The following is a 23,085-nucleotide window of genomic DNA, read 5'->3' as shown; positions in this document are numbered from 1 at the left end:
GTATGGATCAGCTCTAGCCAAAAGTCACGAACAGTCTCTGCTGGTGGCACAGGGCGAGCCTCATAGATGCGGAAACAGCGGGCCCGCCAGATGAACCAAAGTGTCAGGCCACTGATGAGCTCCCAACACTCCTCTCTCTCACTGCACCACTCCTGTGGAGTAAGCTTTGTAGCAGGTTGGAGTGTAGGTCGCCCCCCCTGCATCACTATCATCCTGCTGGTGGAAGATAGCTCAAACTGAAGTGCCGGGCCCGTGAGTGTGGACCAGGCCGCTGCCCCCCAAGTGTACTGTCGAGCCGTGGAGAGAGCAAGCATCAGCCGAAGAACTCGTAGCCACACCTGCTGGGCCGAGGGACAGTCCCAAAGACAATGACGTTGACTCTCCACCAGCTAGTCACAGGCTGCACATGCGGCCGAGAGACCACAATGCACAAGCCAACTCCCTACTGCTGTGGCTCTGTGTGCAACCAGCCACTGAAGCAAAGTGACGCGCCTCGGCTGTCTGGAGTCCCACAGCCTCTGCCAAAAGGCTACCAAGAACTCGATTGTGAGGCCCTCCTCCTTCCAATGACGTGCTGCAGCGGGGCGGGCCTCTCTCTGTGCTGCAAGTATATGACGTCCAAGCCGAACAGTGTACTGAAAGAAGGGGACTCCTGGACGGTCTGCAGAAGAGAAGGGGTCCCTCCATAGCCACTCACCAGGATCCCACTGTACTCATGCCAGTGGACAACACTCCCAAGCCCATAGCCTCCAGTGTCCACTCTCAAGAGCTGCTGGGTCAGGGTCTATGACGCAAGCCCTCCCACAGACGCCCACAATTCGGATCCTCTGGAAACAGCACTCTGCTACCTGCGGGGCCTCTACTGCAACTCGCTGTAATCGTCCCCCACCCTGAAGCTCGAAGAACAGGGCTGGGACAATCTCTGAGCAGGCCCTGACTGAAATGAGAACCTCCAATCGTGTGAAGGCTCCCATCCACCGGGGTGCTACTGGCTCGAGAGGCGTGAGCCACTCAGCTGGAACTGACTCTGAGATGTCCTGACACATGCTCTGCACCCCTCTCATCCCCTGTAGCTGGAAACCCTGCACCTCCTTTGACAAACCTGTGAACTCTAGCCAGTCACCTAGAGAGCGCGTTGGACCTGCTGCCATGGGACCCCAAGAAACATGAGGCCGACTCACAACCAAGTGGCCTCTCTGAGTGCTAACCATGGGGTTCCAGACGAGGGACTGCCGTAGGCGCTCCTCCGTGCACGTCGGCTGTCTCTGCTCGAGGCCACGCCGTAAGAGCTCCCAAGATCGAAGCAAACTCACAGCGAAGCGGTCCTCCAGTCTCTTGCTCAAACCAACTCGGCGCAACTCTGTAAAGATCCATCTGGTCGAAGGTTGCCGAGGGCCTCCTGAGTGAGGGCACGAAGCCTCTGCAGCAAGAACTCCTTCCAAGGCTCCTCGCCTGGAAGAAGTCCTCTGACGATGAACTTCCCAAGAAGGGCTCTGCTCTACTGTGCTGGATCAATGATCCCAAGCCCTCCCTGAGAACAAGGAAGTGTGATGACTGACCAAGCCACCTTGGCTCGGGCAATCTGAGTGTCAAGACCTGACCAAAGGAAGTTCCTGATCAGCCTCTCTACCTGGCTGATACAAGAACTCGAGAAGATCCAGCAAGAAGTGATGTACCACATAGTCGCCAACAACACCTAGTTGGCAACTACTACTCTACCAGCCAACGAAAGTTGTGCTGAGCTCCAATGTAACAGCTTTCTCCTGATGGACAGGAGAAAAGGAGCAATCTGCTGCTCGGGGGACAAGTCCAAACCAACCTGACAACCCAAGTACCGAACTGCAGTCCCTGGGGGAATCCACCTAAAACCCTCTCCTGGCATCCAATCTGGCATAGGAGCACTGCCAACCGAGAAAGCCACTGTCTTTCTCGAGTTGATCAGTGCATCCGATGCACAACAGAAGGTCTCCAAAGCCTGCTCAAATCTGTGTAGATTGGCCTCCTGGCCCTCCAAGTACAAGGCTGAGTCATCGGCAAACTCAGCGTCCAGAAGCTCATCTCCCCGAATAGGGAGTGCTAAGCCCCTCAGACCAACCTGCTATGACACCAAAAATCTGCTCATCGCCTCCGCATAGAACAGAAAGAGAAAGGAGGCAAGAGGACAACCTGTCTGACCGATCGTGTGAGCATGAAGCGCTCACCTCTACCTCCTGCCAAAAGCACCTGACTGTGAGCCTGTCTGTACAAAGCTGACACCCCTCTGATCCAAGCATCTGAGAAGCCCATCCTACGTAGAGTGCCCTCTAGAAAGTCCCAGTCAACTCTGTCGTATGCCTTCTCAAAATCGAGAAGAAGAATCACGAGGTCCTCCCCACGGAGCCGTGCCAAGGCAAAAGCCTCCCAGAAAGTGAAGATGTTGTCAAGGATACTGCGTTCCTTGACAAAACCTGTTTGAGTCCCATGTATAAGGCTCTCCAAAAGTGGCTGAATCCTCAAACTCAGAGCCTTGGCAAGAATTTTGTAGGCTGAGTTGAGGATGGTGATGGGCGCCACTGTTGAATCTCATCCAAGGAGCCACCCTCCTTTGGAATGAGGTAAATCAAGCCCTCACTCATGCTATCCGGCATCACTCCTGTGTGCAGAATGTACTGAAAGGCACTACAAAGATCTGGGCTAAGCAGGTCCCAGTACTCCAAGAAGAAGCTAGGAGTCAGCCCATCCTCACCTCGACAGCTACCACGAGGGAGGGCCCTAAGAGCCGTGTGCAGCTCCTCAAGCTGAAGAGGTATCTCTAGCCTCTGGCGCATCTCCTCAGTCACAAGACAAGGCATCTGTGCCCAAACCTCCTCCCTACATGCATCCTGCCACTCTGACTTGGGCTCAACCGACAGTAACTCACGGTAAAAGTCAGTAGCAACTGCATGCATATCCTCGCGCTCACAAACAAACGACCCATCAAGTCTCCTCAACTGATTGACCTTGGTATGCGAGTGCCGAGGTCCCACTGTCTCAAAAAAAGCACCTGTCACTCTGTCACCCACCTGAGTCCACTGAGATGCCTGTCGGTGAAAGGCAAACTCATGACACCTCTCCTCTGTGCAAGCAAGCTCCTGTCGAGCCTACTGTAACTGCTCCTCCAACCATGGACTGTCTGGATGTTGCTCCTGCATCCTCTGTAGTGAAGCAATGCCTCGTCCAAGACGCTGCTCCTCCTCTCTCGCTGCAGCCCGTCGAGCCAGAGACTCCTGGAGAAAAAAGTGGCTAAGCTGAGCTAGGCCTAAGGCCACTCTGTCTGCAGGTAGAGCCTGGCTGTCCATGCCCTCTGTCCAGAGAGCCTCTATCCTCTCTCTGAGTGCTGAGTCCAACAAGACCCGCTCTGGGATGCGAAGCATCGTGCTCCCACTCCTCTGCCTATCTGCCACTATGAGGATCACTGGTGCATGGTCCGAGAAGGATGTCCTTGCCAAGATGCCCACTGATCCCCCCAAGTCAGTGTAGAAGCGATCTATCCACGATAGATTCACTCCTCCCACTCTGTGGTCCGATCTAGAGAAGGCAAGACTCGCTGGAGGCCTCACAAAGCCAGAGTGCTGCCATGTATCCGAGACCCTCAAAGTCATACACAACCTCTCCCAAGCTGCTAACTCGACTCCATGCACAGTAGCATGGCTGCCTCCAATCCTGTCAGAAGGATCCTCCAACATGTTGAAGTCCCCTCCTACACACCAATGGTCAGCCTGTGGCAAAGACTCAACAATCTGTGACCAAAACTCTGCACGAGCACTCGCCACATTGGGCGCATAGATGTTCAGAAAGCCCACAAGGCCACCCTGAACCTGCATAGTAATCCACTGAGCCCTGCCTGGCACAATAATCCCTTTGCCCACAATGGCCTGCTGCAATGAGTCCGCAATAGTCATACATACCCCACCTTGGATGCCTCCAGGTCCAAAAGCAGCTGACCAAAAGGTATCATATCGTCCACGTAAAATCTGACCACATCGCCGAATGCGGCTCTCAGACAGATGGTGCTCCTGAAGCATAAGGAGATCAATCTCTCCTCCCGCAAGGCAACGCTGAAGCTCCTGACGCAATCGGTCCCGCTGTCGCTGAAACTGGGGCCCACCTAGTCCCTGCAAGTTCCACGAGACGATCCTCATGGGGAGCAAGAGAGAACAGATGCTGCCGCAGCAGCAAGACGGGCTATCTTCGAGGCTGGCTTGGATGGAGAGTAATCCGCATCCGAGCGTCCTCTAGATAGGCGAGACTGCAGTGAGTGCCTAGCCCAAGCCCAAGCAGTGCGTAAAGCAACCTCCTCTGTCCAGGAGTCCTCATGAATGTATACATAGCAAGGCAAACACTAGGTATCAGCAAAAAAGTACACCACAATGTGCCTACATCCTGCTGAGTCAGGGGGTGTCACCGCAAACTTGGCCAGTGGCCACAAAGTCTGCAGCAAATCAGTAACTCCAAGTTCTCCCATGTGGTGAGAGAACTCGAGAACCTGTGTATGCAACCATCCCACCACTGAGTCGAGGGACCACTCTGTCTCGGCCCTACCACAGAGGGGGAAGGAGAAACCAACTGCTGAGACCAAGGCCTCTGTCCCCCTAGCGGCGAGGAACAAAGCATGGACCCTGAAGCAGGCTGCCTCGTGGTCTGCTGCGGAATCGCCGAGAAAGCGAGTGAACTCGTAGTCGAAGAAATCCCAGCGGCGTCGGAGGTCAATGCTCGTTAGACCACGAGGGATAGCTGCAAGGGAAGATGTCTGAATCTGCAGAGGGGGCCGCAAGAAGGCCTAATCCTCTCTCGCTAGGCGACTCGTGGCAAAGGCGCTGCCAAGAGATCTCCTAGCCGCCGGTGAGGGACCAGTCTCCTGAGTCAACTGTGGAACTGGAGTAGGAGGGGGGGGAGAAGGAGCTCGGGGGGGCGGAGGGGAAGAGGAGCGGGGTGGGGCGACAGAGGTAGAGGGGCGAGGTGGGGAGTGGACGAGGGAGGATGAGGAGGAGGAGGGGAACTCTGAAGGGGGGGCGGCTGGCGAGGGTGAAGCGGAGGTGGAGGCTGGCGTAGGGGGCTCCTCCTGCTCAAGAGGACCAAAGCGGTTCCCCATGGGAACCCACTGCTGCTGAGTAGGCACCTAAGGGCCACTCTGAGTGCCAGGCTGTCGCTGGGGCCCCTGGCGTCGACGGCCACGGGCCTGCTGCCACCCCTCCTCCACTGGAGCCCCAGGCTCGGAGGGTGGCTCTGAATCTGTGCGCTGTGCCGCTGGCTGTGGCTGCGGCCCAGCCTTGGCAGGCTGGGGCTGAGGCTGAGGTGCAGGTCGTGGCCTCCTCCGTGGACAGGCCTTCGCTAGGTGGCCCATCTGTCTGCGAATGAAGCACTGGTTCGGGAGGCCCGAGTACTCCACACTCTGTCTAAACCAACCCCCACTCACCCGAGACAGAAGGATCACCTTCGGGAGCGTGTGGGTATCTCTGACCAAAACTCGAAATGAGGGGATGCCAGCCGCCTTGGCAGCTACTGATGCTGCCGTACGAGGTGTCTCCAGGACAGTCCCGATGGCGGAGCCAATCCTGGAAAGAAGAGGTAGGTACTCCCTCCATAAACCCGGAAAGCAGACTGAGATGGGGATGTCTGCCTCCTCTACTAGCACATCCGAAGTCGGGTCAAAACCATGTCGCCACTGTCGAAAGTGGGCGCGTGATGCTCGGATGGCCAGTGGACTCATAGCAATGACCTTGGAAGCCATCTCAGAGGTCTCGAACTCGATCTGGTAGTACCCTCGTCCGAGAATCTGGACATCCAAGATCTTGCCCACCTCTGCGAGAAGGCGGGCCTGGAGAAGGTCTCGCAGCTCTCTTCTGCTAGGACGGGTGCTGAGAATTTTGCAGATGACCGAAGTCGCCTGCAAACGCTCTACCTCAGCGGCTAGGCTCGCTTGCTCTGTCGGCGATAGAGCAAGTCGAATGGTGGGCTCAGCGGGGTCGGGCGAGGGGGGCTTCTGGCGAGTCCCTCTGTGGTGAAGCTGGAGCCTCCATCTGTGTCTACTACTGTGTCGTAAGAAGAGGTCGACGGGCGGACGCTGCAATCAAGTGCAGGAGACACTGCCCCAAAAACGAAGCAATGCCGAGGAGGCCGAACTGCAACAGATGACGAGGAGAAACTGAGGCCCGGGGGGGGGGGGGGGGGGTTTAGGGGAAGGCTGGCAGCAGCAGCAGGAGGGGGTGACGGGGGGGGGGGGGGGGGGGGGGGGGGGGGGGGGGGGGGGGGGGGGGGGCGGCAGGCAACGGGCGGCAGCAGGCAGGCTGGAGGCAGCGCGGGCAGGCAGGGGGCGGCGTAGGATGAGAGGCAGCGGGGCAGTGGAGGGGGGGGGGGGGGGGGGAGAGGCAGCGGGCTGAGGAAGGGGGGGGGGGGGGTGAAGCTAGGCGTGCGCAGGTGGGCAATAGTAGCGAGCTAGAGAGCAGCAAGCAGGGTCAAGCCTTATTTCTCTATTAGTTCAGTTGTTTTGAAGTCACGCTCTCACTAGTTGGAAACACTATCTGCTGGGGGCTGATTCTGTTGTCCCCGCCTACAACTATCTTATGGTAAGCCGCTTTGCAGAGTATCAAAGTGCAGTGCGGCAGCTCTTCTTCAGTACAGAGTTTCTTGAGACTTCCCATGCAAGTACAGTCGCAGGGATCATTTGTACAGAGAAGTTAGAGGATCTTGAGTTCTAGGAGTCTTTAAAGACTATTGACAAAATGGTGAAACCAATGATCCACTTGCTTAAGAGTGATGGATGGTATGCAACCTTGCATTGGCAAGGTCTATGAAGCAATGGACCGCATGGTCGAGGCGCTTGAAGATCTTGAGAAGGACCCAAATAGACTCGAAGAAATCAAAGACCTTTGCAATAGCAAGTGGAATGCCTATAGTTCACCTCTTCATGGTGCAGCTTTTGTGTTGGACCCAAAGTTCCAAGGTGCAGGACAAGAGCATGATTCGGAGGTGAACACACATTGGAACACCATCTTAAAGAAGCTTCACCATGATCATGACATGCAGCGCAAAATCAAGGATCAACTTGCATTTTGCACGGATTTGCGAGGATCATTTGGGACAACCGATGCCCAAAATTAATTGCACCAAGATTTCCTTCGTCTTGTGGTGGCAAGAAAATGGTTCAGATGGTCCCGATCTTCAGCAACTTGTCGTCTGCATTCTCAGCCAAGTGGTTAGCTTCTCTTGTTTAGAGCAATTGTGGAGTGTATATAGCCACATTGCATCTAGAAGGAGAAACCGACTTGGAGTGGAGAAAGCAAATGACCTAGTTTTTGTTCAGTGCAAACTTAAGAATGCTTTGCAAGTCAGCATCCAAAGTGACAGATCCTTTTCTACAGTGGGAGATGGAGGCAGAGGCAGAGGTGCTTGGAGAGGCAAGAGGATCTACGCATGAGGATGAGCCTACGCAGAAGGATCAAGCATGAGTCGTGACTCATTGCTCATTGGTTTTTGATATTTGTTTCCTTTGTGGCCGTCGGCTTTGCCCCCTTTTTGTATTGCACTACCACATGAGTGATTGAGTCTTGACATGTCACCTAGTGACTCTTACAGGTGTTATTTAGCACCCTAGCCTCTACATGTCTTTTTGTAGCGCCTTGGCTGGCCTTGTAAGCCATCTTTATAATCTATCATCTTTTTGCTCCAAGCTTTTGTGTGGAGTATAGACTCTATTCAACTTTGAGTTAATGTTCTTTCTATGAAGAATCAAGATGCTTTTGTAAGGATGTGTGTAATGCGCAATAGTGTGTAAGCCTTAAGACTGAAGAATCATTGCAAAGCATGCCTAAATAGGATTCTACTTGGTCTAATGGGTGTGTATGGCTCTCTACTAACATATAGGTTAAATCCAACCTAATTTAAGTATATTTTAAGCTTACTGTTTTGGCCCCCGTTCCCGTTCCGCTTTTCTTGGGGGGCCCGTTCCGGAAACGTTCACGTTCCCCGTTCCCGTTCCTGTTCCTGTTCCGTGTAACTTTGCCTTGTACTCTTTATAAGAGCCCAAGAAATACAAAAAGGGGCGCCAGTCTTTGGGGCCAGTGCGTCTTGGCTCGGAACTCCACCGTGTCGTGTCATCTACTCTCTTTTAGTCAAGTGTTTTGAAGTGCTAAATTTGTTACCAAGTGTGTGGATTGCAGTTATCTCTATGTTTCCGTCCAATCCCTCGTCAGAAGTGATTACAACGTACCACCTCGAAAGTCAGTCTCTAGCCCAAATAATCGGAGAAATCTGCTAATTTCCTCTTCTTCGAAGAGTGCTTTAAGCCTTTCCTTAACTAGTTCATCTTCTTTTCAAGAGCTTTGTCCAACTCAATCTACCAGTACAGTTTCCATTGTTCTGTCCTTGGCTTTTCTTTTGACTTCCTTACCGTCTTGAGAGGAGAGTCGACGGCCTCTCGCCATCTCGAGTGAATCTCATGAATCGGGTAATTCTTCAGGTGATTCACATATTTCAGGTACTTCATCAATCGTTTCACACACGTCTCTCAAAGATGCAACGAAAAAGGGTGAATCGCGTGATAAACTTGTCTGCAACCATGAGCAAACCTCCTCTCAGGACCGAGCAGCCAATGGATCTTAGATCCTATCGCGATAGATCTCCTCGTGCTCAAGCTCCTAGCGCGAACCGTCCACCGTACGGGCACAAGAACAACCTGTAGGCAATGTCACACCGTAGACGGTGTGTACACAGCGGAGAGAGAGCACTAGCAAGACTGAACAAGATTCGATAAATGATGACAGAAGAAGAGGAAAGAAAGATACACGTCCCCAACTGACAAAGGAACAGAAAGCCGAATATCTCAAAACGGGGAAGTGCTTCGACTGTGGGGAACAAGAACATATATCTGCGTGGTGCCCCAAAAAGGCACAAGAATGAGAACGACGGACAGACTGAAATAGAATAGGGGAACGAGATACTCGCTCCAGAACAGTCACGTGCACATCTAACCCCATGTGTACGTGGACAAGCTACTTCATGACAAGGGTTCAGTTAGCCTAGCTTAGGAAGTGTTTTGGCACTTTTGTGAGTCTGTTCGTAGACCGTGCATGTTCAGACACTTAGATTAGATGCATATCCTCTGGTTGCACACAACATGATCATCAGATTACCATTAGGACCCATCAAGAGCATTTTTACAGTGCACAAACCTATTTTCCCTATTTTAGCCATTTTTCACTTATTATTAATAAGTGACTGTTGGGAAACTGGGTAGGGCAATTAGCAAGCCAAGTACATAAGAAACCTAGCGCTAGCACTTTCTGGCAGAAGAGGCAGCAAAGACCTAACATCCACAGTGCACCTTGTCAAGCAAGAAACCCCCCCCCCCCCCCCCGCAGAAGCCTAGCGTTTTCTTCAAGAGCAGAACCAGCCCAGTGTTTTGCACTTGCAACAACCCGGCAATAGCAGAACAGCAGAATGCCTAACGTTTGTGCAACGAGGACCCAGATCAGCCCCTAGAGTTTTTGGATCAGCCTAACCCCTCAGTGTTTTGCAGATTTGTCGCGACAGGGCCTCAGAAGCATCAACATTTTCAGTTTTCAGCACATAGACATCGCTGTAAAAGTCCCAAACCTCGTAGATCTCACCTTCCCGCAACAGATCCTCGCCGTAAGGTCAGATCGACCATAGTTTTGCAAATTCAGCCTGGAAAACGCAGATTTCAGCATCTGCGTTTTTAGTGTGCCGTCGTCATCGCCGTCTTCAATGACATAGAGTCAGAATTCAGCAAATAAAAATTTGCAGATTCAGCCATTAGCGTTTTCAGATTTCAGCCTGTCTCATCGTCGTCGACATCATCGGCAAGTCCAAAGCATTGTAGAGATTTGTGCAATCAATAGTAGACCGCTTTCGTTATAGAGAGTGGGGCCTTTGGAGGAGGGTTTGACAACATTCTGGTGTCGTATTCTTCTCTCTCTCTCTCTCAGTCTTAGCACCTTCATTCACACTGTTTGCCACTTTGTTTGTGATCATTTGCACTCTCTCACTAAAGGAACGGAAGGCTCTCCCTTCCGTAAGTAAAAGGAACCCTTGAGCACAGTTCGGAGCACTCATCTTGAGCAAAGTTCAACATTCACTTCCGCTGCACCTTACATTGGTATCAAAGCTTTGGTAGTGTTCTGTATCACTCAAGGAAAAAACCACAAGAACCACAGAATTTTTTTTGCTTGTTGTGGCGCACGTAACCCAAGTCCTCTTGGGCGTGTCGATTCCTAATCGTGTTTTTGAAGAGTAACAAGAAACCCAAGAAAGAAGGGCTTGTCCAACCTCCCCTTGTTTCTCTTTTCACTCATTGAGAGCGGACCGTGCACTTCACGGCCGGCCAATCGACGTGAGGTGGGAAAAAGCAACCTTGGTGTGAGCGCAAGGCCGCCAAGGGGTGCGCCCGCGGGAAAGAGAAGAGCTCGAGTAAAGAGAAGATCCTTTTCTAACACAGATTGCAAGCTAAAGAAGAACCTCAAGAACCTCAAGAACTCAAGAACCTCAAGAACCCAAGAACTCAAGTTCCTCGTGAACTTAAGAACCAAAGATCTCAGTGTATGGTCATCACCCGAAGCAGAATGGATACTTTGCATGAAGGTGACGAGCACGAAGAAGGTGGAGAAGAATTTTTCCCACCAGGAGGTTTTTCCGACCCTCCCCCTTCCCCATCTACGCCACGGTTTGCATCAAATCCTATGGAGGCGTTGGTCAAGTCGATGATGGACATGATGATGGCACAACAAGAAGCGAATCGCGTTGCCTTGGAACGCGAGCGCGAAGCGCGCAAAGAAAGAAAGGTTTCCTTGGAGCGTGAGCGTGAGCAAGCGCGCTTGGCGGTCGAAGACAGACGAGCGGCCTTGGAGGCAGAGCGTGAGGTACATAGAGACCTACGCATGCAAGAGTTGGTCCGACAGGCTCTCACTTCGAAACCCGAGCCGGCCAAAGATGTTGGTAGTTCATCACGTGGCGCAAGCGGAAATTTGGACTCCAACAACCCCGTCACAGAGAAGATCACGTTCAGTAAGTATGATGGTAAGATGGATGCTACGATTATTCATTCTTGGTTGCATCAATTTAATGCTTATTTTCCGACAACTAAGAAGACAGGAAATAGCAAGGTTGACGGCAGCTATGTACCTTGCCGGTGATGCCATTAATTGGTACCACGCATGGCAAGAAGCACACTTAACCACCTAGAGGAGGCCAAGGAAGGCACGCCCCTTTCCTTCAATTGGGTCCACTTCCAAGACAAGCTCAAGGCGCGGTTTATGCCACCGCAGTACCTAGCACGGTTGAAAGACGATTGGCACAATCTCAAGCAAAATGGTATGCCAGTTATGTTTTTCTCTAATCGTGTTTTGCAGCTCGGCACCCAATTACGCAAATCAGATGACGAGCGCAAGGAGGCTTTCATTTTTGGGTTGGACGACTATATCAAGTTTGATGTCGAAGTCCTCGACCCACTCAATCTCAACAAGGCGGTAGCGATTGCTCTCGCACAGGAGATGAAGCACAACAAGGGAAAGCCTAAGGAAAAAAGACTTCCCCAAGTACCTCTCAGACTTCTCAGAACGGTAAGAATGGTAAGAACAGTAACTCTTCTAACAATCTTTCCAATAGTCTCTCAAGAAAGAACTCTCCAAATGAACCTAAGGGTAAAGCTATCACAATTGCTAAACCTAAGCTCACTCTAGATGAAAAGGCAGAACAAGGCAATTTAGGAGGATACATCACGTTGGAAGAACAAAGCACTTATTCTAAGGAAGGTCATTGTTTTCATTGTCACATCAAGGGTCACATAAAAAGAACATGTCCTAAACTTGAATCTAATGACTCTAAGAACCCGCAGAACCCACTTCCTCTGTCAATGCAATAAATGAGAACACGAGTGTGACCCAAGTCTCTCATGATCCTCCCATTGATGAGTCTCTCATTAAGTGTTATGGTCATGTGAAAGATCAGCGTTTTGTCATATTGTTGCCCAGGCAGTATGCATGATTTGATTAGTGACTCTCTTGTCGAAAGCCCGCTTGGAGGTTCACAAGGCATCTCCTTTCGAGGTGTCAAGCTTCTCTCCCAGTATGGACTCTCTCATCACGCACTAGTGCCTTGATGTTTTGTTCACTGTTCAACAAGCGTCCTTTCGCAGAAAATTTGTAGTCTCTCCTCTTTCAAGATGTGATATACTTTTGGGCATTCGATGGTTTCGTGAGCATAACCCTCTCTTGATTGGGCGGACAATACGTTCACTTTCAATGCCAAAAGTGACTCTCCCATTGTCATTCGTGGAGAGCAAGTTGTTCATTCTTCATCTCTCATTTCTAATGTGCAGGCGAAGATTGAAAAGAATCCGGAAAAGGAGCCTCTCTCAGTCTCTTCTTTTCCAAAGCATAACACACATGATTTGCATGATAATGATAAGCGAGATTATAAGCATGATGATTTGCATGAACAAGATGTGATTATTCACGAGCATGATGATTTGCAAGATAAAGATGTGATTGTTCACAAGGATGATGGTTTAGTGGATACTTTGTCTAGTGAAGCTAACCTCATTGCAGATTCGATAGATCACAAAGAACCGATCTTAGCTCTCGAGTCGAGTTCCCAAGAACCCCCACGGGAAGTATTCTGTGTTCGAATGATTAGTCAGCACGCATTGTTCAAATGTTTCATTCGTGATGCTTTCCTGTATTTTAGTCATCGTCCTTATGTGATCCCTTTTCATAGGCATGCCATATTGCACGATGAACACGATTCACTCATGAATGAGCACGGATGTATACGGATTACTCATGAAAAGATGAAATGTTTGCACCCAAGGAATTCACATTCCATGTCTCTTCCTTGGCACGACACAGTATCCGAAAGAGCACAAGAAGGATTGAACATCAAGCATCGGCATTTCCATTGTGATTTGCCACAGTTGATAGATTTAGATCAGAAAGACAAGTTTCGAATCCATTGTTTGCATGTGTTTGATGAACGGTGTGGAACTCAGTCTATTTGTTCATCTACATTGCATGCACAGTCTTTAGAGAAGACTACAATTTTTCCAGTCACTTTACATGGAATGGGTATGTTCATGTTTTTTGTGTTGGAGGTGGTTTCAAGAATTTTCATCCTCAGAGATTCTTGAATAAGAAAGATCCACGACTATAGCCGAAGTTGAAGCATTGAAGGAGCCACACATAACTTTGTGTCGCTTCCGACGCGACCCAAAGAAGCAAGCATTGCAGACCTTTATGAAGTTCAAGTATCGCATGACCTTTATGGCTACATCACAGTGGGCCGGCGAAGAGTCCTTTCCAAGATTCCGGACCCTGTTGGCGATCTCCCTCGACGCCATATAGTTCGGTACCAGTACCTCACTTTGAAAAGGAGGGGTGTCACGTGCATCTAACCCTATGTGTACGTGGACAAGCTACTTCATGACAGCTACTTCATGACAGGGGTTCAGTTAGCCTAGCTTAGGAAGTGTTCTGGCACTTTTGTGAGTCTGTTCGCAGACTGTGCATGTCCAGACACTTAGATTAGATGCATATCCTTTGGTTGCACACAGCATGATCATCAAATTACCATTAGGACCCATCAGGAGCATTTTTACAGTGCACAGACCTATTTTCCCTATTTTAGCCATTTTTCACTTATTATTAATAAGTGACTTTGTTGGGAAACTTGGTAGGGCAATTTAGCAAGCCAAGTACATAAGAAACCTAGCGCTAGCACTTTCTGGCAGGAGCGGCAGCAGGGACCTGACATCGACAATGCACCTTCTCAAGCAAGAAACCCCCCCCCCCCAAGCACAAGCCTAGCGTTTTCTTCAAGAGCAGAACCTACCTAGCGTTTTCTTCAAGAGCAAAACCAGCCCAGCATTTTGCACTTGCATCAATCCGACAGTAGCAGAACAGCAGAATGCATAATGTTTTTGCAACAAGGACCCAGATCAGCCCCTAGCGTTTTTGGATCAGCCTAACCCCTCGGCGTTTTGCAGATTCGTCGCGACAGGACCTCAGAAGCATCATCGTCTTCAGTTTTCAGCACATAGACATCGCTGTAAAAGTCTCAAACCTCACAGATCTCACCTTCCAGCAACAGATCCTCACCGCACGGTCAGATCGGCCACAATTTGCACATTCAGCCCGGAAAACGCAGATTTCAGCATCTGCATTTTCGGCGTGTCGACGTCACCTCGTCGTCATCGCCGTCGTCACCGATATAGAGTCAGAATTCAGCAAATAAAGATTTGCAGATTTCAGCCATTAGCGTTTTTAGATTGCAGCCCATCTCGTCGTCATCCGCATCGTCGTCGACATCGTCGGCAAGTCCAAAGCATCGAACAGATTTGTGCAATCAATAGTGGACCGCTCTCGCCATAGAGAGTGGGGCCTTCGAAGGAGGGTTTGATAACATTCTGGTGTCGTATTCTTCTCTCTCTATCTCTCAGTCTCAACACCTTCATTCACATTGTTTGCCACTTTGTTTGTGATCATTTGCACTCTCTCACTAAAGGAACGGAAGGCTCTCCCTTCCGTAAGTAAAGGGAACCTTGAGCAAAGTTCAACATTCACTTCCGCTGCACCTTACAAGAACAAATACTTGAAGGGAAACTAGAAGGAATACTGATTTACTGACAATATTCTGCTTTATGACTTTATGAATGAAGAACTTTGAAATGGGAATTCACCAAGATGACTCCGATTTATGTGTGAAATTAATGTTTTTTGGAAGACAGATTACAGGTGAAATCGAGGATGAGATGGCTACACACGGATCCACATGCATCAAGACTTTTGGACGGATGAGATGACTAGACTGAATGATTGGAACACTGTGTTCAATATGAACTAAGTGTGTGATTTGTGAATTGCATGTTCATACCGAATGAAGAACTTTGAAACTAGAATTCCCAAAATGAATATGATTTTTGTGCTCACTTATGTGACTGTGTTTGAGTGCAGGTTTGAAGGATGAAATGACTGCAACATTTCGGTCTTGAAATTCTATGGACATGATCATAATAAGAATTAGTTAATCCGATATAAGTGAGGTCCGATGTGGATCTAGATGTGATTGCTAAACACGTTGCCAGGAATCTGTAACACACTTGGACACCCCAAGTCGAGAATTTGGAACGACGCACAAGAGAATCACTTAAAAACACTTCAAAACTTTAATCACAGATTACTTGAGTCGACACAGCCCGGCGTAGTTCCGTGTCCAGAGAGGTTGGCCCCAAAGCTGCACCCCTTTCGGTATTTATCTTATACTAAAACTTGAGCAAAGTTACAAGGCCCTAGGGTCCTCTCTGCTTTGCTGCTCGTCAGCAGAGTGAGCCAGAGAGTGGCCTTGGGTTTCAATTTGAAGGCCCCTAGGGGCTTCTCAAAAGGCAGTACATGAAAAGCTTTAAACTCAAAAGCTTCAAGATCCAAAAGCTAGCGCTAATGGCTGCCAACGTAAATCAAGGAATTCCGTACGACTGTCATCGTGAAACGTAGAGCGTCCGTACAGATACCACGTCACCGCAAAATCCTCTCTCTCTCTCTCTCTCTCTCTCTCTCTCTCTCTCTCTCTCTCTCTCTCTCTCTCTCTCTCTCTCTCTCTCTCTCTCTCTCTCTCTCTCTCTCTCTCCTTGGTTCAGCGCTTCCACATCATCAACTTTGACACATATACCATTCCGATCCCTCCTCCATGTCAAAGTAGAAAGTACGTTGTCAAAAGGATGACAATTCTTGCATGTTCCATCACCAACTCCCACTTCCATGTGACTATGAATGGAAGACTCGTGTCGAAAATGTTTGTTGCTGCTCTAAACTTAATTTCAGATTTCCTGACAACCAAAAACATGCTTATGCCTTGTGACAGAACTCCATAAATGTTTAAAACCTTCTCAGGTATTAGATACAAGAACCATGGTCCATATCAAGATCTAACCATCATTCCTTGAGGCTTGTAAGATGGTGTATTGGAGCTACCGAGCCGAAACTCATTTCCACACCCATGCCACTAAACTGACAAATGGCTCAGGCTACAACACGGGAAAATGATAACGGTCATCATAATTACTACAACAGATTAAAAAGATCTCTCTTAAGCTCAATGCCAACTCACTCTCTTTTAAGTCAGTAAATGAACCCATTTCCCCATCCCTCCTCACATCATTGACATGGCCGAGTCTCATTAGACTAAAGAATCTAGGTGTCTGCAGCAAGCAGTCAACAATAAAGCCTTAAGCAGTTGCAAAGCACTTTTAGATAGCTCTTTCACGTATGATGAATTAACAAATAAACTTAGCACCAACTATGCAAAATTCATGAGGTAAATTGAGGTAAATTTTTAATCTATGGCACCCATCAGAAGTGTAAATGGCTCTATATCGCATAACAAAATACGCATAAGAAAACATTACATGGTTATATCACGACGCACCACAAGATGAGGCTTAGCAGGCTGCAGCTAGATGGAGCACTTAGCGCATCAATCCTCTCTGGTGTTACATCAAGACTTTCATCTTATAAATTAAAGTAGCACTTGTTTACTTCAGTGCATACGAAGATCAGCTACTCCTTCATATTTAATTTGCTTTAAAAAATCAACATAAGCGCTAGCATCAACCTTGGTGTGTGGGTGTGCACGCGCATGCACGCAGACGCATGTAAGCGAAGGGCTGAGGGCTTCCTCGAGCCAATACTTGTATGATTTTGCCAAAAACACGAACAAATGTTTGCAGTCCGTTAACAGGCCTTTGGATTAATCATGAGAATATGCCAGGTACCGTGCTAGACTGTACAAGAAATTACATGAATGCTATATCAATTTTGAATGGTCACATACGCATCCTATGGCAAGTTTACACGACTCTGATCATTAGGTGCAGCCTCTCTTGTGTCATCCCAAGACTTACCATAGGTGATGACTACCATCGTATAGGCTCGCTTAAGGGTGATATGTGTGTGCGCGCGCGCGCTCGCGCGCGCACGTGAAACGAACCATCGAAAGAGAACAAAATGGAAGTACGCACCAACAACAGCCTCAAGGTAAGGAAAAGCCATCGCTGCTGCTCTCTCGAACCTGACGCGAAAGGCGAGACGCAAGTCGGGGAGCTAGCAAGCCGCCTGCGTAGATACTGTTGAATATAAATTTGGATTCATGAGCTGAACTCTAGTCATTTGCCATTTAGGCTTCCAGGTTTTGCGAACACCTTAGAAGTGCAGTAGGCGTACACAACATATTTTATTCTTTTTTTGGCTTACCCAAAGGCAAAGGCGATAGAGTCCACTTCTCTTTTTTTCCTGGTTGGTTAAAAGCAAGAAAGGAAATTTTGACCCATTTTTTTTAGTGGTTTAAAAAGAGCACTATATCTCCAGCAGCCTCCGGCTCTCTCTCTCTTTGAGCGCACTCAACTGCAGGTGACGCTGCGGGAGGTGGCCGGTTCAAGGAGCTCGCAACACGTGTTGGGGGGGTGGGGACGGAAGCCCTCCCCCTTTTATAATAGTATAGATAGATATAGATGAGTGAGTTGTTTGAATTGCTAATATTTATTTCACGTTGATGAAATGTTTAAATTTGATAGAGATACATCATGTGGAAGTGTGTAAGAAAAATGATGGTCCCCCAATGTAATTTGTTACCTTGATGAAATGTTTGGATTTGATAGAGATATCTGGGCATACCCTCATCATGTGGAAGTGTGTAAGAAAAATGATGGTTCCTCATTGTAATTTGTTACGTCGATATGAGCTCCACAAGTAGTTGTACAATACATATAGTCTTCCTCTCCCTTCACCTCTCAAAAGACGTTCTCTCTTTCACACACACACTCTCCTTCCTTCTTGTTCGTTAAAACTAATGTTCTCTTCTTGTTCTTCTCCTTTGTTGTCTATCTTATAGGTAAAATGAATGGTTGGTGCGGCCACGGTGTAGTCGTAGAGGCGTTCTCTTCTTGTCCTTAATACACATGGGTTGCTACACTTAAATTGTAGGATAGGACAACATAAGTGTTGCGACTAATTCTGCAAAAACTTTGATCTCCTTTGGGATGTGGGTTGTTGCTTGTTCAAAGCATGGGTTATGCTTGGAGCTCATTGTGGTTATTGATATGCTCAGAAATGTCTCTTATAATGGGCTCCTTGCCACGAGCTGCTCCCTATTTTCTATGAAGTAGATGATAACGATGAGAAAGTTGCATCTCCTTCGCTCTATTCCACTATCTAAGGAATTGTGCATCTGCTTTGTAACTCTTTAGGACATGCACAACAAGTAGAGACAATGCGAGGGTACAAAAGTGAGGCCACCATCCATGGTAGCAACAAGGAATCTACATTATAAGCTATATGAAAATATATGCAAAGAGCCATTGATACTTTGATAACTATTATGTTTGACAGTAATCAGGCTATTGAAAGCAACAACGACGATAATTAAGTCGGAAGGAAGCACTAAGAACAAGATGCATATACCCAGAGAGGTACCTCATAACAATTAGGGCACCTAAAGCAGTGGCCAAGGAAGTGTTGGGCTTGTCGGTGTTGAAGATTGAAGATGAGGCATTGCTTCCATGTAAGTTGCACCAACCATAGGTGCTCTACATTGATGGCCAAGTTTGCAAAGAAGGGACGATAAGAGAGTTGTGTGAGCACACAACTAAACTAAAGCAATGGCCAAGTTGTGTTATCCCGTCAAATGATCATTCCCGAGGAGATTATATGTGGCAACATTAGTTGTAGAGAGATAGAGAATTCATATGCTCCCTTGAAGATGTCATGGTAAACATTCACTTGTTGGTCCTCTAATATCTCATTGCGCATCCATGTGATATTGACTTCCTTTAGTGATTGCTTATCGAGTTGATAGGGCGATAAGTCTATCAATTTTTCTTGAGCATGGACTTCTTCTTTGAGGCTACTTGGGCCGATGACATTGCTCTTGCATTTATTGTAAAGTTAGGAGAGAGAGTTTTGTGTTTGTGTGTGAGAGACAAAGAGAGGGGGAGAGAGGGAAAGATTGTGTGTGTGTGTGTGTGTGTGTGTGTGTGTGTGTGTGTGTGTGTGAGAGAGAGAGAGAGAGAGAGAGGTGCAAGAGAGAGGGAGGGGGGATGCCTAATGCCAAAAGAGAGAGTGTGTGTTTGTGTATGTGAGAGAGTGCCAATCACAGAGAGAGAGAGAGAGAGAGAGCAGGTTGTAGGCTTATTTCCACAATTGTTATCAAGAATCAGTCATTAGCTCCGCTCACCCAATGATATGTTTTGTAATGAAATTTGAGTAGTCAATTGCCACCATCATGTGAAAATAAGCAAAATAAGATATTCATAACATAATTACATACCATAAATTAGAAACTTAAAGAGAAGAGAGACAACACAATATTAAGAGTCACAATGGCCTACCCCCCCCCCCCCCCCCCCAATAGGGCTTGTTGTGTTGTAGAAGTTTTCAACAAAGCTAAATACAATCATGATACATCAACTTACCCATAAGGTGGCATTTTCATCTTGTGAGCATAATGGCCATCTTTTCAACCTAATGGCCTTTTTTTTTAATATAGCAAAACTCACAATTGTGAGTGGATTATATTGAGCAGCCCAAAAAACTACAAGGTTATGTCATGCTCATGTTAAGCCATGACAACATCCAGGGATCAAAATTACAACGGCTATCAAGGCAGCCACCCCTACCACCCTGCTTCCACATCCTTGATACACAAAGCCCATGATCTTGTCATTCTGAGATCTTTTATTTACCGATGGCCAAGATTTGCCGCCATCCTAGGCATTCCATCTGCTAACAACAAGGCACAATTAGTCCTAGACCAATCCTCCGAGTGATGCTTGCGCCCGAGTGCCCATATTAGCACTTTGCTTTCTTGTATAATTTATGCGAAGCTTGCCACCTCAAATCCTCCTTCAAAAACACGGCGGTTCCTTGTCTGCCATACATTATGAAAGAAGAAGTATTTGACGATCTGAGTGCTGACGAGGAGTGCAGGACTACCTGAATTTTTACTTCCAAGGCATAGGTCAGTCTTGACAAAACTAATATTGCATACTTTCCCTGCTAGGCCTTTAATAGTTGGGCAATCCATGAATAGGTGGGCCAAATCTTCACTAGCTAACCTGCACCCCAAGCATCGATCTGACCCAATCCCTCTCTCCTTAATCTTCACCCCCGTCGGTAGAGCACCCCAAATAACCTTCAAAGAGATGTCAAAAAGGAAGAAGTTGATGCTTCTTCAAAGAGAGGACTCTATGAGTTTGTTGTTTCTTGCAAAATTAATGGCTTGATAAAAAAAAGGTTTAATTTTGCCAAAAACAATAGACTCATAGAGTCCTCTCTTTGAAGAAGCATCAACGTCTTCCTTTTTGACATCTCTTCTTCCTCTTGCAAAAGCATCACAAAAACGCACAAAACCCTTCAAAAACATGTGTATGCTTTTCTTTGAAGAGTTTTACTAACAAAGTTCCATGAATGGTTCATCCATGACAAATAACTTCTCCATTGTATTCTCCAAGATTGGCGAGCAAAGATTGTCATAATAATCAATATCTAATTCTCCTAAATGATTTTCTCATATTAAACTGATCATTTAATGTGGGGAAGGCCAGGGGAGAAAAAGCTAGAATATTGGTTAAGCTAGCAGACCGGCCACAGTAGGGATCCAAAGGAGGGAAAATAGGGATCCAAAGGGGGGGCCATCTGCAAAAGAGCCATGTGCAACAATGGGCTAAAAAGACCCTAAGGTTCAGCCCATTAAGACTTCCAAAATGCTAAGGTTCCAAAATTCAAAGGTTGTGTCCAAAGGTCAACCCTAGGGAAAATTGGATGCTTTGTGTGTGCCCTAAAAGTCTTTGCACATCCCTACTTGGGAGGGGGCGAGCCCTAAAGGTAGGGGATGAGAGAGAAAGCCACACACACACACACAGGCTCCCTTTACATAAAGGGAATGAAGGACACATGTCAGCTCCCTAGGCCAGATGCCCACAAGGTGTGCCCAATTTCTATTGGATGACCCTTGAAGTGGACCAATGAGAATTAAGCTAGAGTAAATCTAGTGTAATTAATTTAAAAACATTTAATAAAAGAAACCAATGAGAATTAAGTCTCCTAGAAGACTATTGGGCAGTCTCCCAAGGGGTCCAATGAGCATTCAGGAGCCCAATGGCTTGCCTGATTCCTATTGGCCAGGAGGCAAAGGGGTTCAATGAGAGTTTAGTTTAATTATTTAATTACCTAAAGCTCTCACAAAAGGGGAAAGGGGGACACATGTCAGAAGGCTATCACTTATGCTGCTTAACACCCATTGGCTTGACTTGGGGAGGTCCAATGAGGCAAAAGCCAGACCAATTTAGCAGGAAGGGCTCGCCCAAGAGAGAGAGGGGGCTGATTTTTGCTTGGCATTGACACACACACACTCACACTTGACCATGTGTAAAGAAAGAATACTCTATCTCCTCCCAAGCTTTAATGGAGAGCTCATCACCTACTCCAAGCTTGTGAGATAGAAGCCTACATCAACACTCTCTTGGCATGTGGATGCAAATCCAACCAAGAGCCAAGCTTCAATGCATGCTCATCTTCTCTACCAAGCTAATTACTAAGCTAAGCTATGCTAATATGAGTGATTATGTGAGGAGATGTACATCTTTCTCGTAAGATACTCCTTCTTCCTCTCAATCTACTCTCATACCCTGCTAGCTCTCACCATCTTCGAAGGTGTGTGAGGTCTTGGGTCTGAGAACGGGGATAATTCAAGTTGTGTTTGTTAAGTGTTTTGCTTAGTGCATGAAGTTTCCATCTTCATTGCACTAGCTAGTCTTGAAGGAACACAAAGAATTGTATTGTACAATGTCTCTCTTGATGGGAGAAACCATAATACAAAGCCTTTTGGAGGGGGGACCGGCTCCATGAAAATCCGGTCCTCAACTGTTGTCAATAGCTTAATTGCTCTCTCTTTTGAAAGTATTGTCGATGCTATCTAACTAGGTGTTATGCTTTTTGTTGCTCTCTCCACCCAAGCACTCTTGTAATTCTCATTAGGAATCTACTCTAATGAAATGCCCACTATGTTCATGCTAATTTCCACTACACATAAGTTATTAGGCCATTGAATGTTACAAAGATGATGTTGTAAAAACTAATAGACATTATTAAAACATGAAACTGATACCATAGATGAGTAGAGCTCAAAGAGAGCCATATCAAAGCACAATCAATATGGAAATCTTGTGGGGGGAGAGAGAAGAGTGATCCTTTTTGAGAGGAAGAAGCCTTGCTTTGTTGCCTGCAATTAGCCTCCTATGCAGCTATAATTTATGTTTTGCACTCTCTTCCACTCCTTCATTCAAAAAGTGTTCAACACAAAAGTTGTAGATCTTACCATTTCTAGTCTATCGCAAGGGCTAGTCTTGAAGATAAGCTCTCTATCGTGAGATTTTTGAAAATAGTCTCACTAGGTCTCCTTTTGATAGTTTAGCCACTTCCAGACCTTTCCCTTAGTTCTTTACCTACTACTTTAGAAGTATCCACCAGTCCTCCTTAAGAGGTGTGTGTGCATGGATAATCAGGAGTCCTCTTGCCATGTTGAAGCTAGCCCACATCTCTCTTTTAGTTAGCATTCTTGCACACTATTATGAGCATTTAAGACCCATTTTTAATTGATTTTGGTCCATTAAAAGAACATCTTATTTCAAAAAAAGTCCATTCGCACTTTTAAAAGTTGCATCCTCCTTTTGGCACCCTAAGGACTTGAGATGCACCTTAGACTAATTGCATTGATACTTTTGAAGGTTGCTTCACCCTTTTGGCACCCTAAGGCCTGAAAGGCACATTACATCCATCTTCACAATCTTGGTTGTTCCACTCTATTTATTTTCTCTTTTTGAAATGGCCAATTCTAGAGAGAGAACATCGTTTAAGTATACCAAAATTAAATTTGGTGACAAGTTTCTTTTGGTCCCATAGGTCATTTTTGACCTTTGAGTATGATAATGAAATCTCTCTCTCTCTCTCTCTCTCTCTCTCTCTCTCTCTCTCTCTCTCTCTCTCTCTCTCTCTCTCTCTCTCTCTCTCT

The 23,085-nt window shown here is 47.3% G+C and overlaps 1 protein-coding gene across 1 annotated transcript in view; it reads right to left on the bottom strand.

Moving 5' to 3' along the window:
• Nucleotides 1–17,226, bottom strand: part of ATSTE24 (Peptidase family M48 family protein) — a 104,015-nt gene extending 86,789 nt beyond the window's left edge. The window contains exon 1 of the mRNA XM_086489634.1: nt 17,042–17,226. Coding sequence (XP_086345760.1) covers nt 17,042–17,072 — 31 coding nt within the window. The 5' untranslated portion in view covers nt 17,073–17,226. The remainder of the gene's footprint in view (nt 1–17,041) is intronic.
• Nucleotides 17,227–23,085: the final 5,859 nt, after the last annotated feature.

The sequence above is a fragment of the Adiantum capillus-veneris genome, chromosome 2, assembly GCF_014529385.1.
Source record: "Adiantum capillus-veneris isolate H3 chromosome 2, ASM1452938v2, whole genome shotgun sequence".
Classification (NCBI taxonomy): Eukaryota; Viridiplantae; Streptophyta; class Polypodiopsida; order Polypodiales; family Pteridaceae; genus Adiantum; species Adiantum capillus-veneris.
The sequence above is the reverse complement of the archived record's forward strand: the minus strand, read 5'-3'. Positions and strand labels throughout refer to the sequence as shown.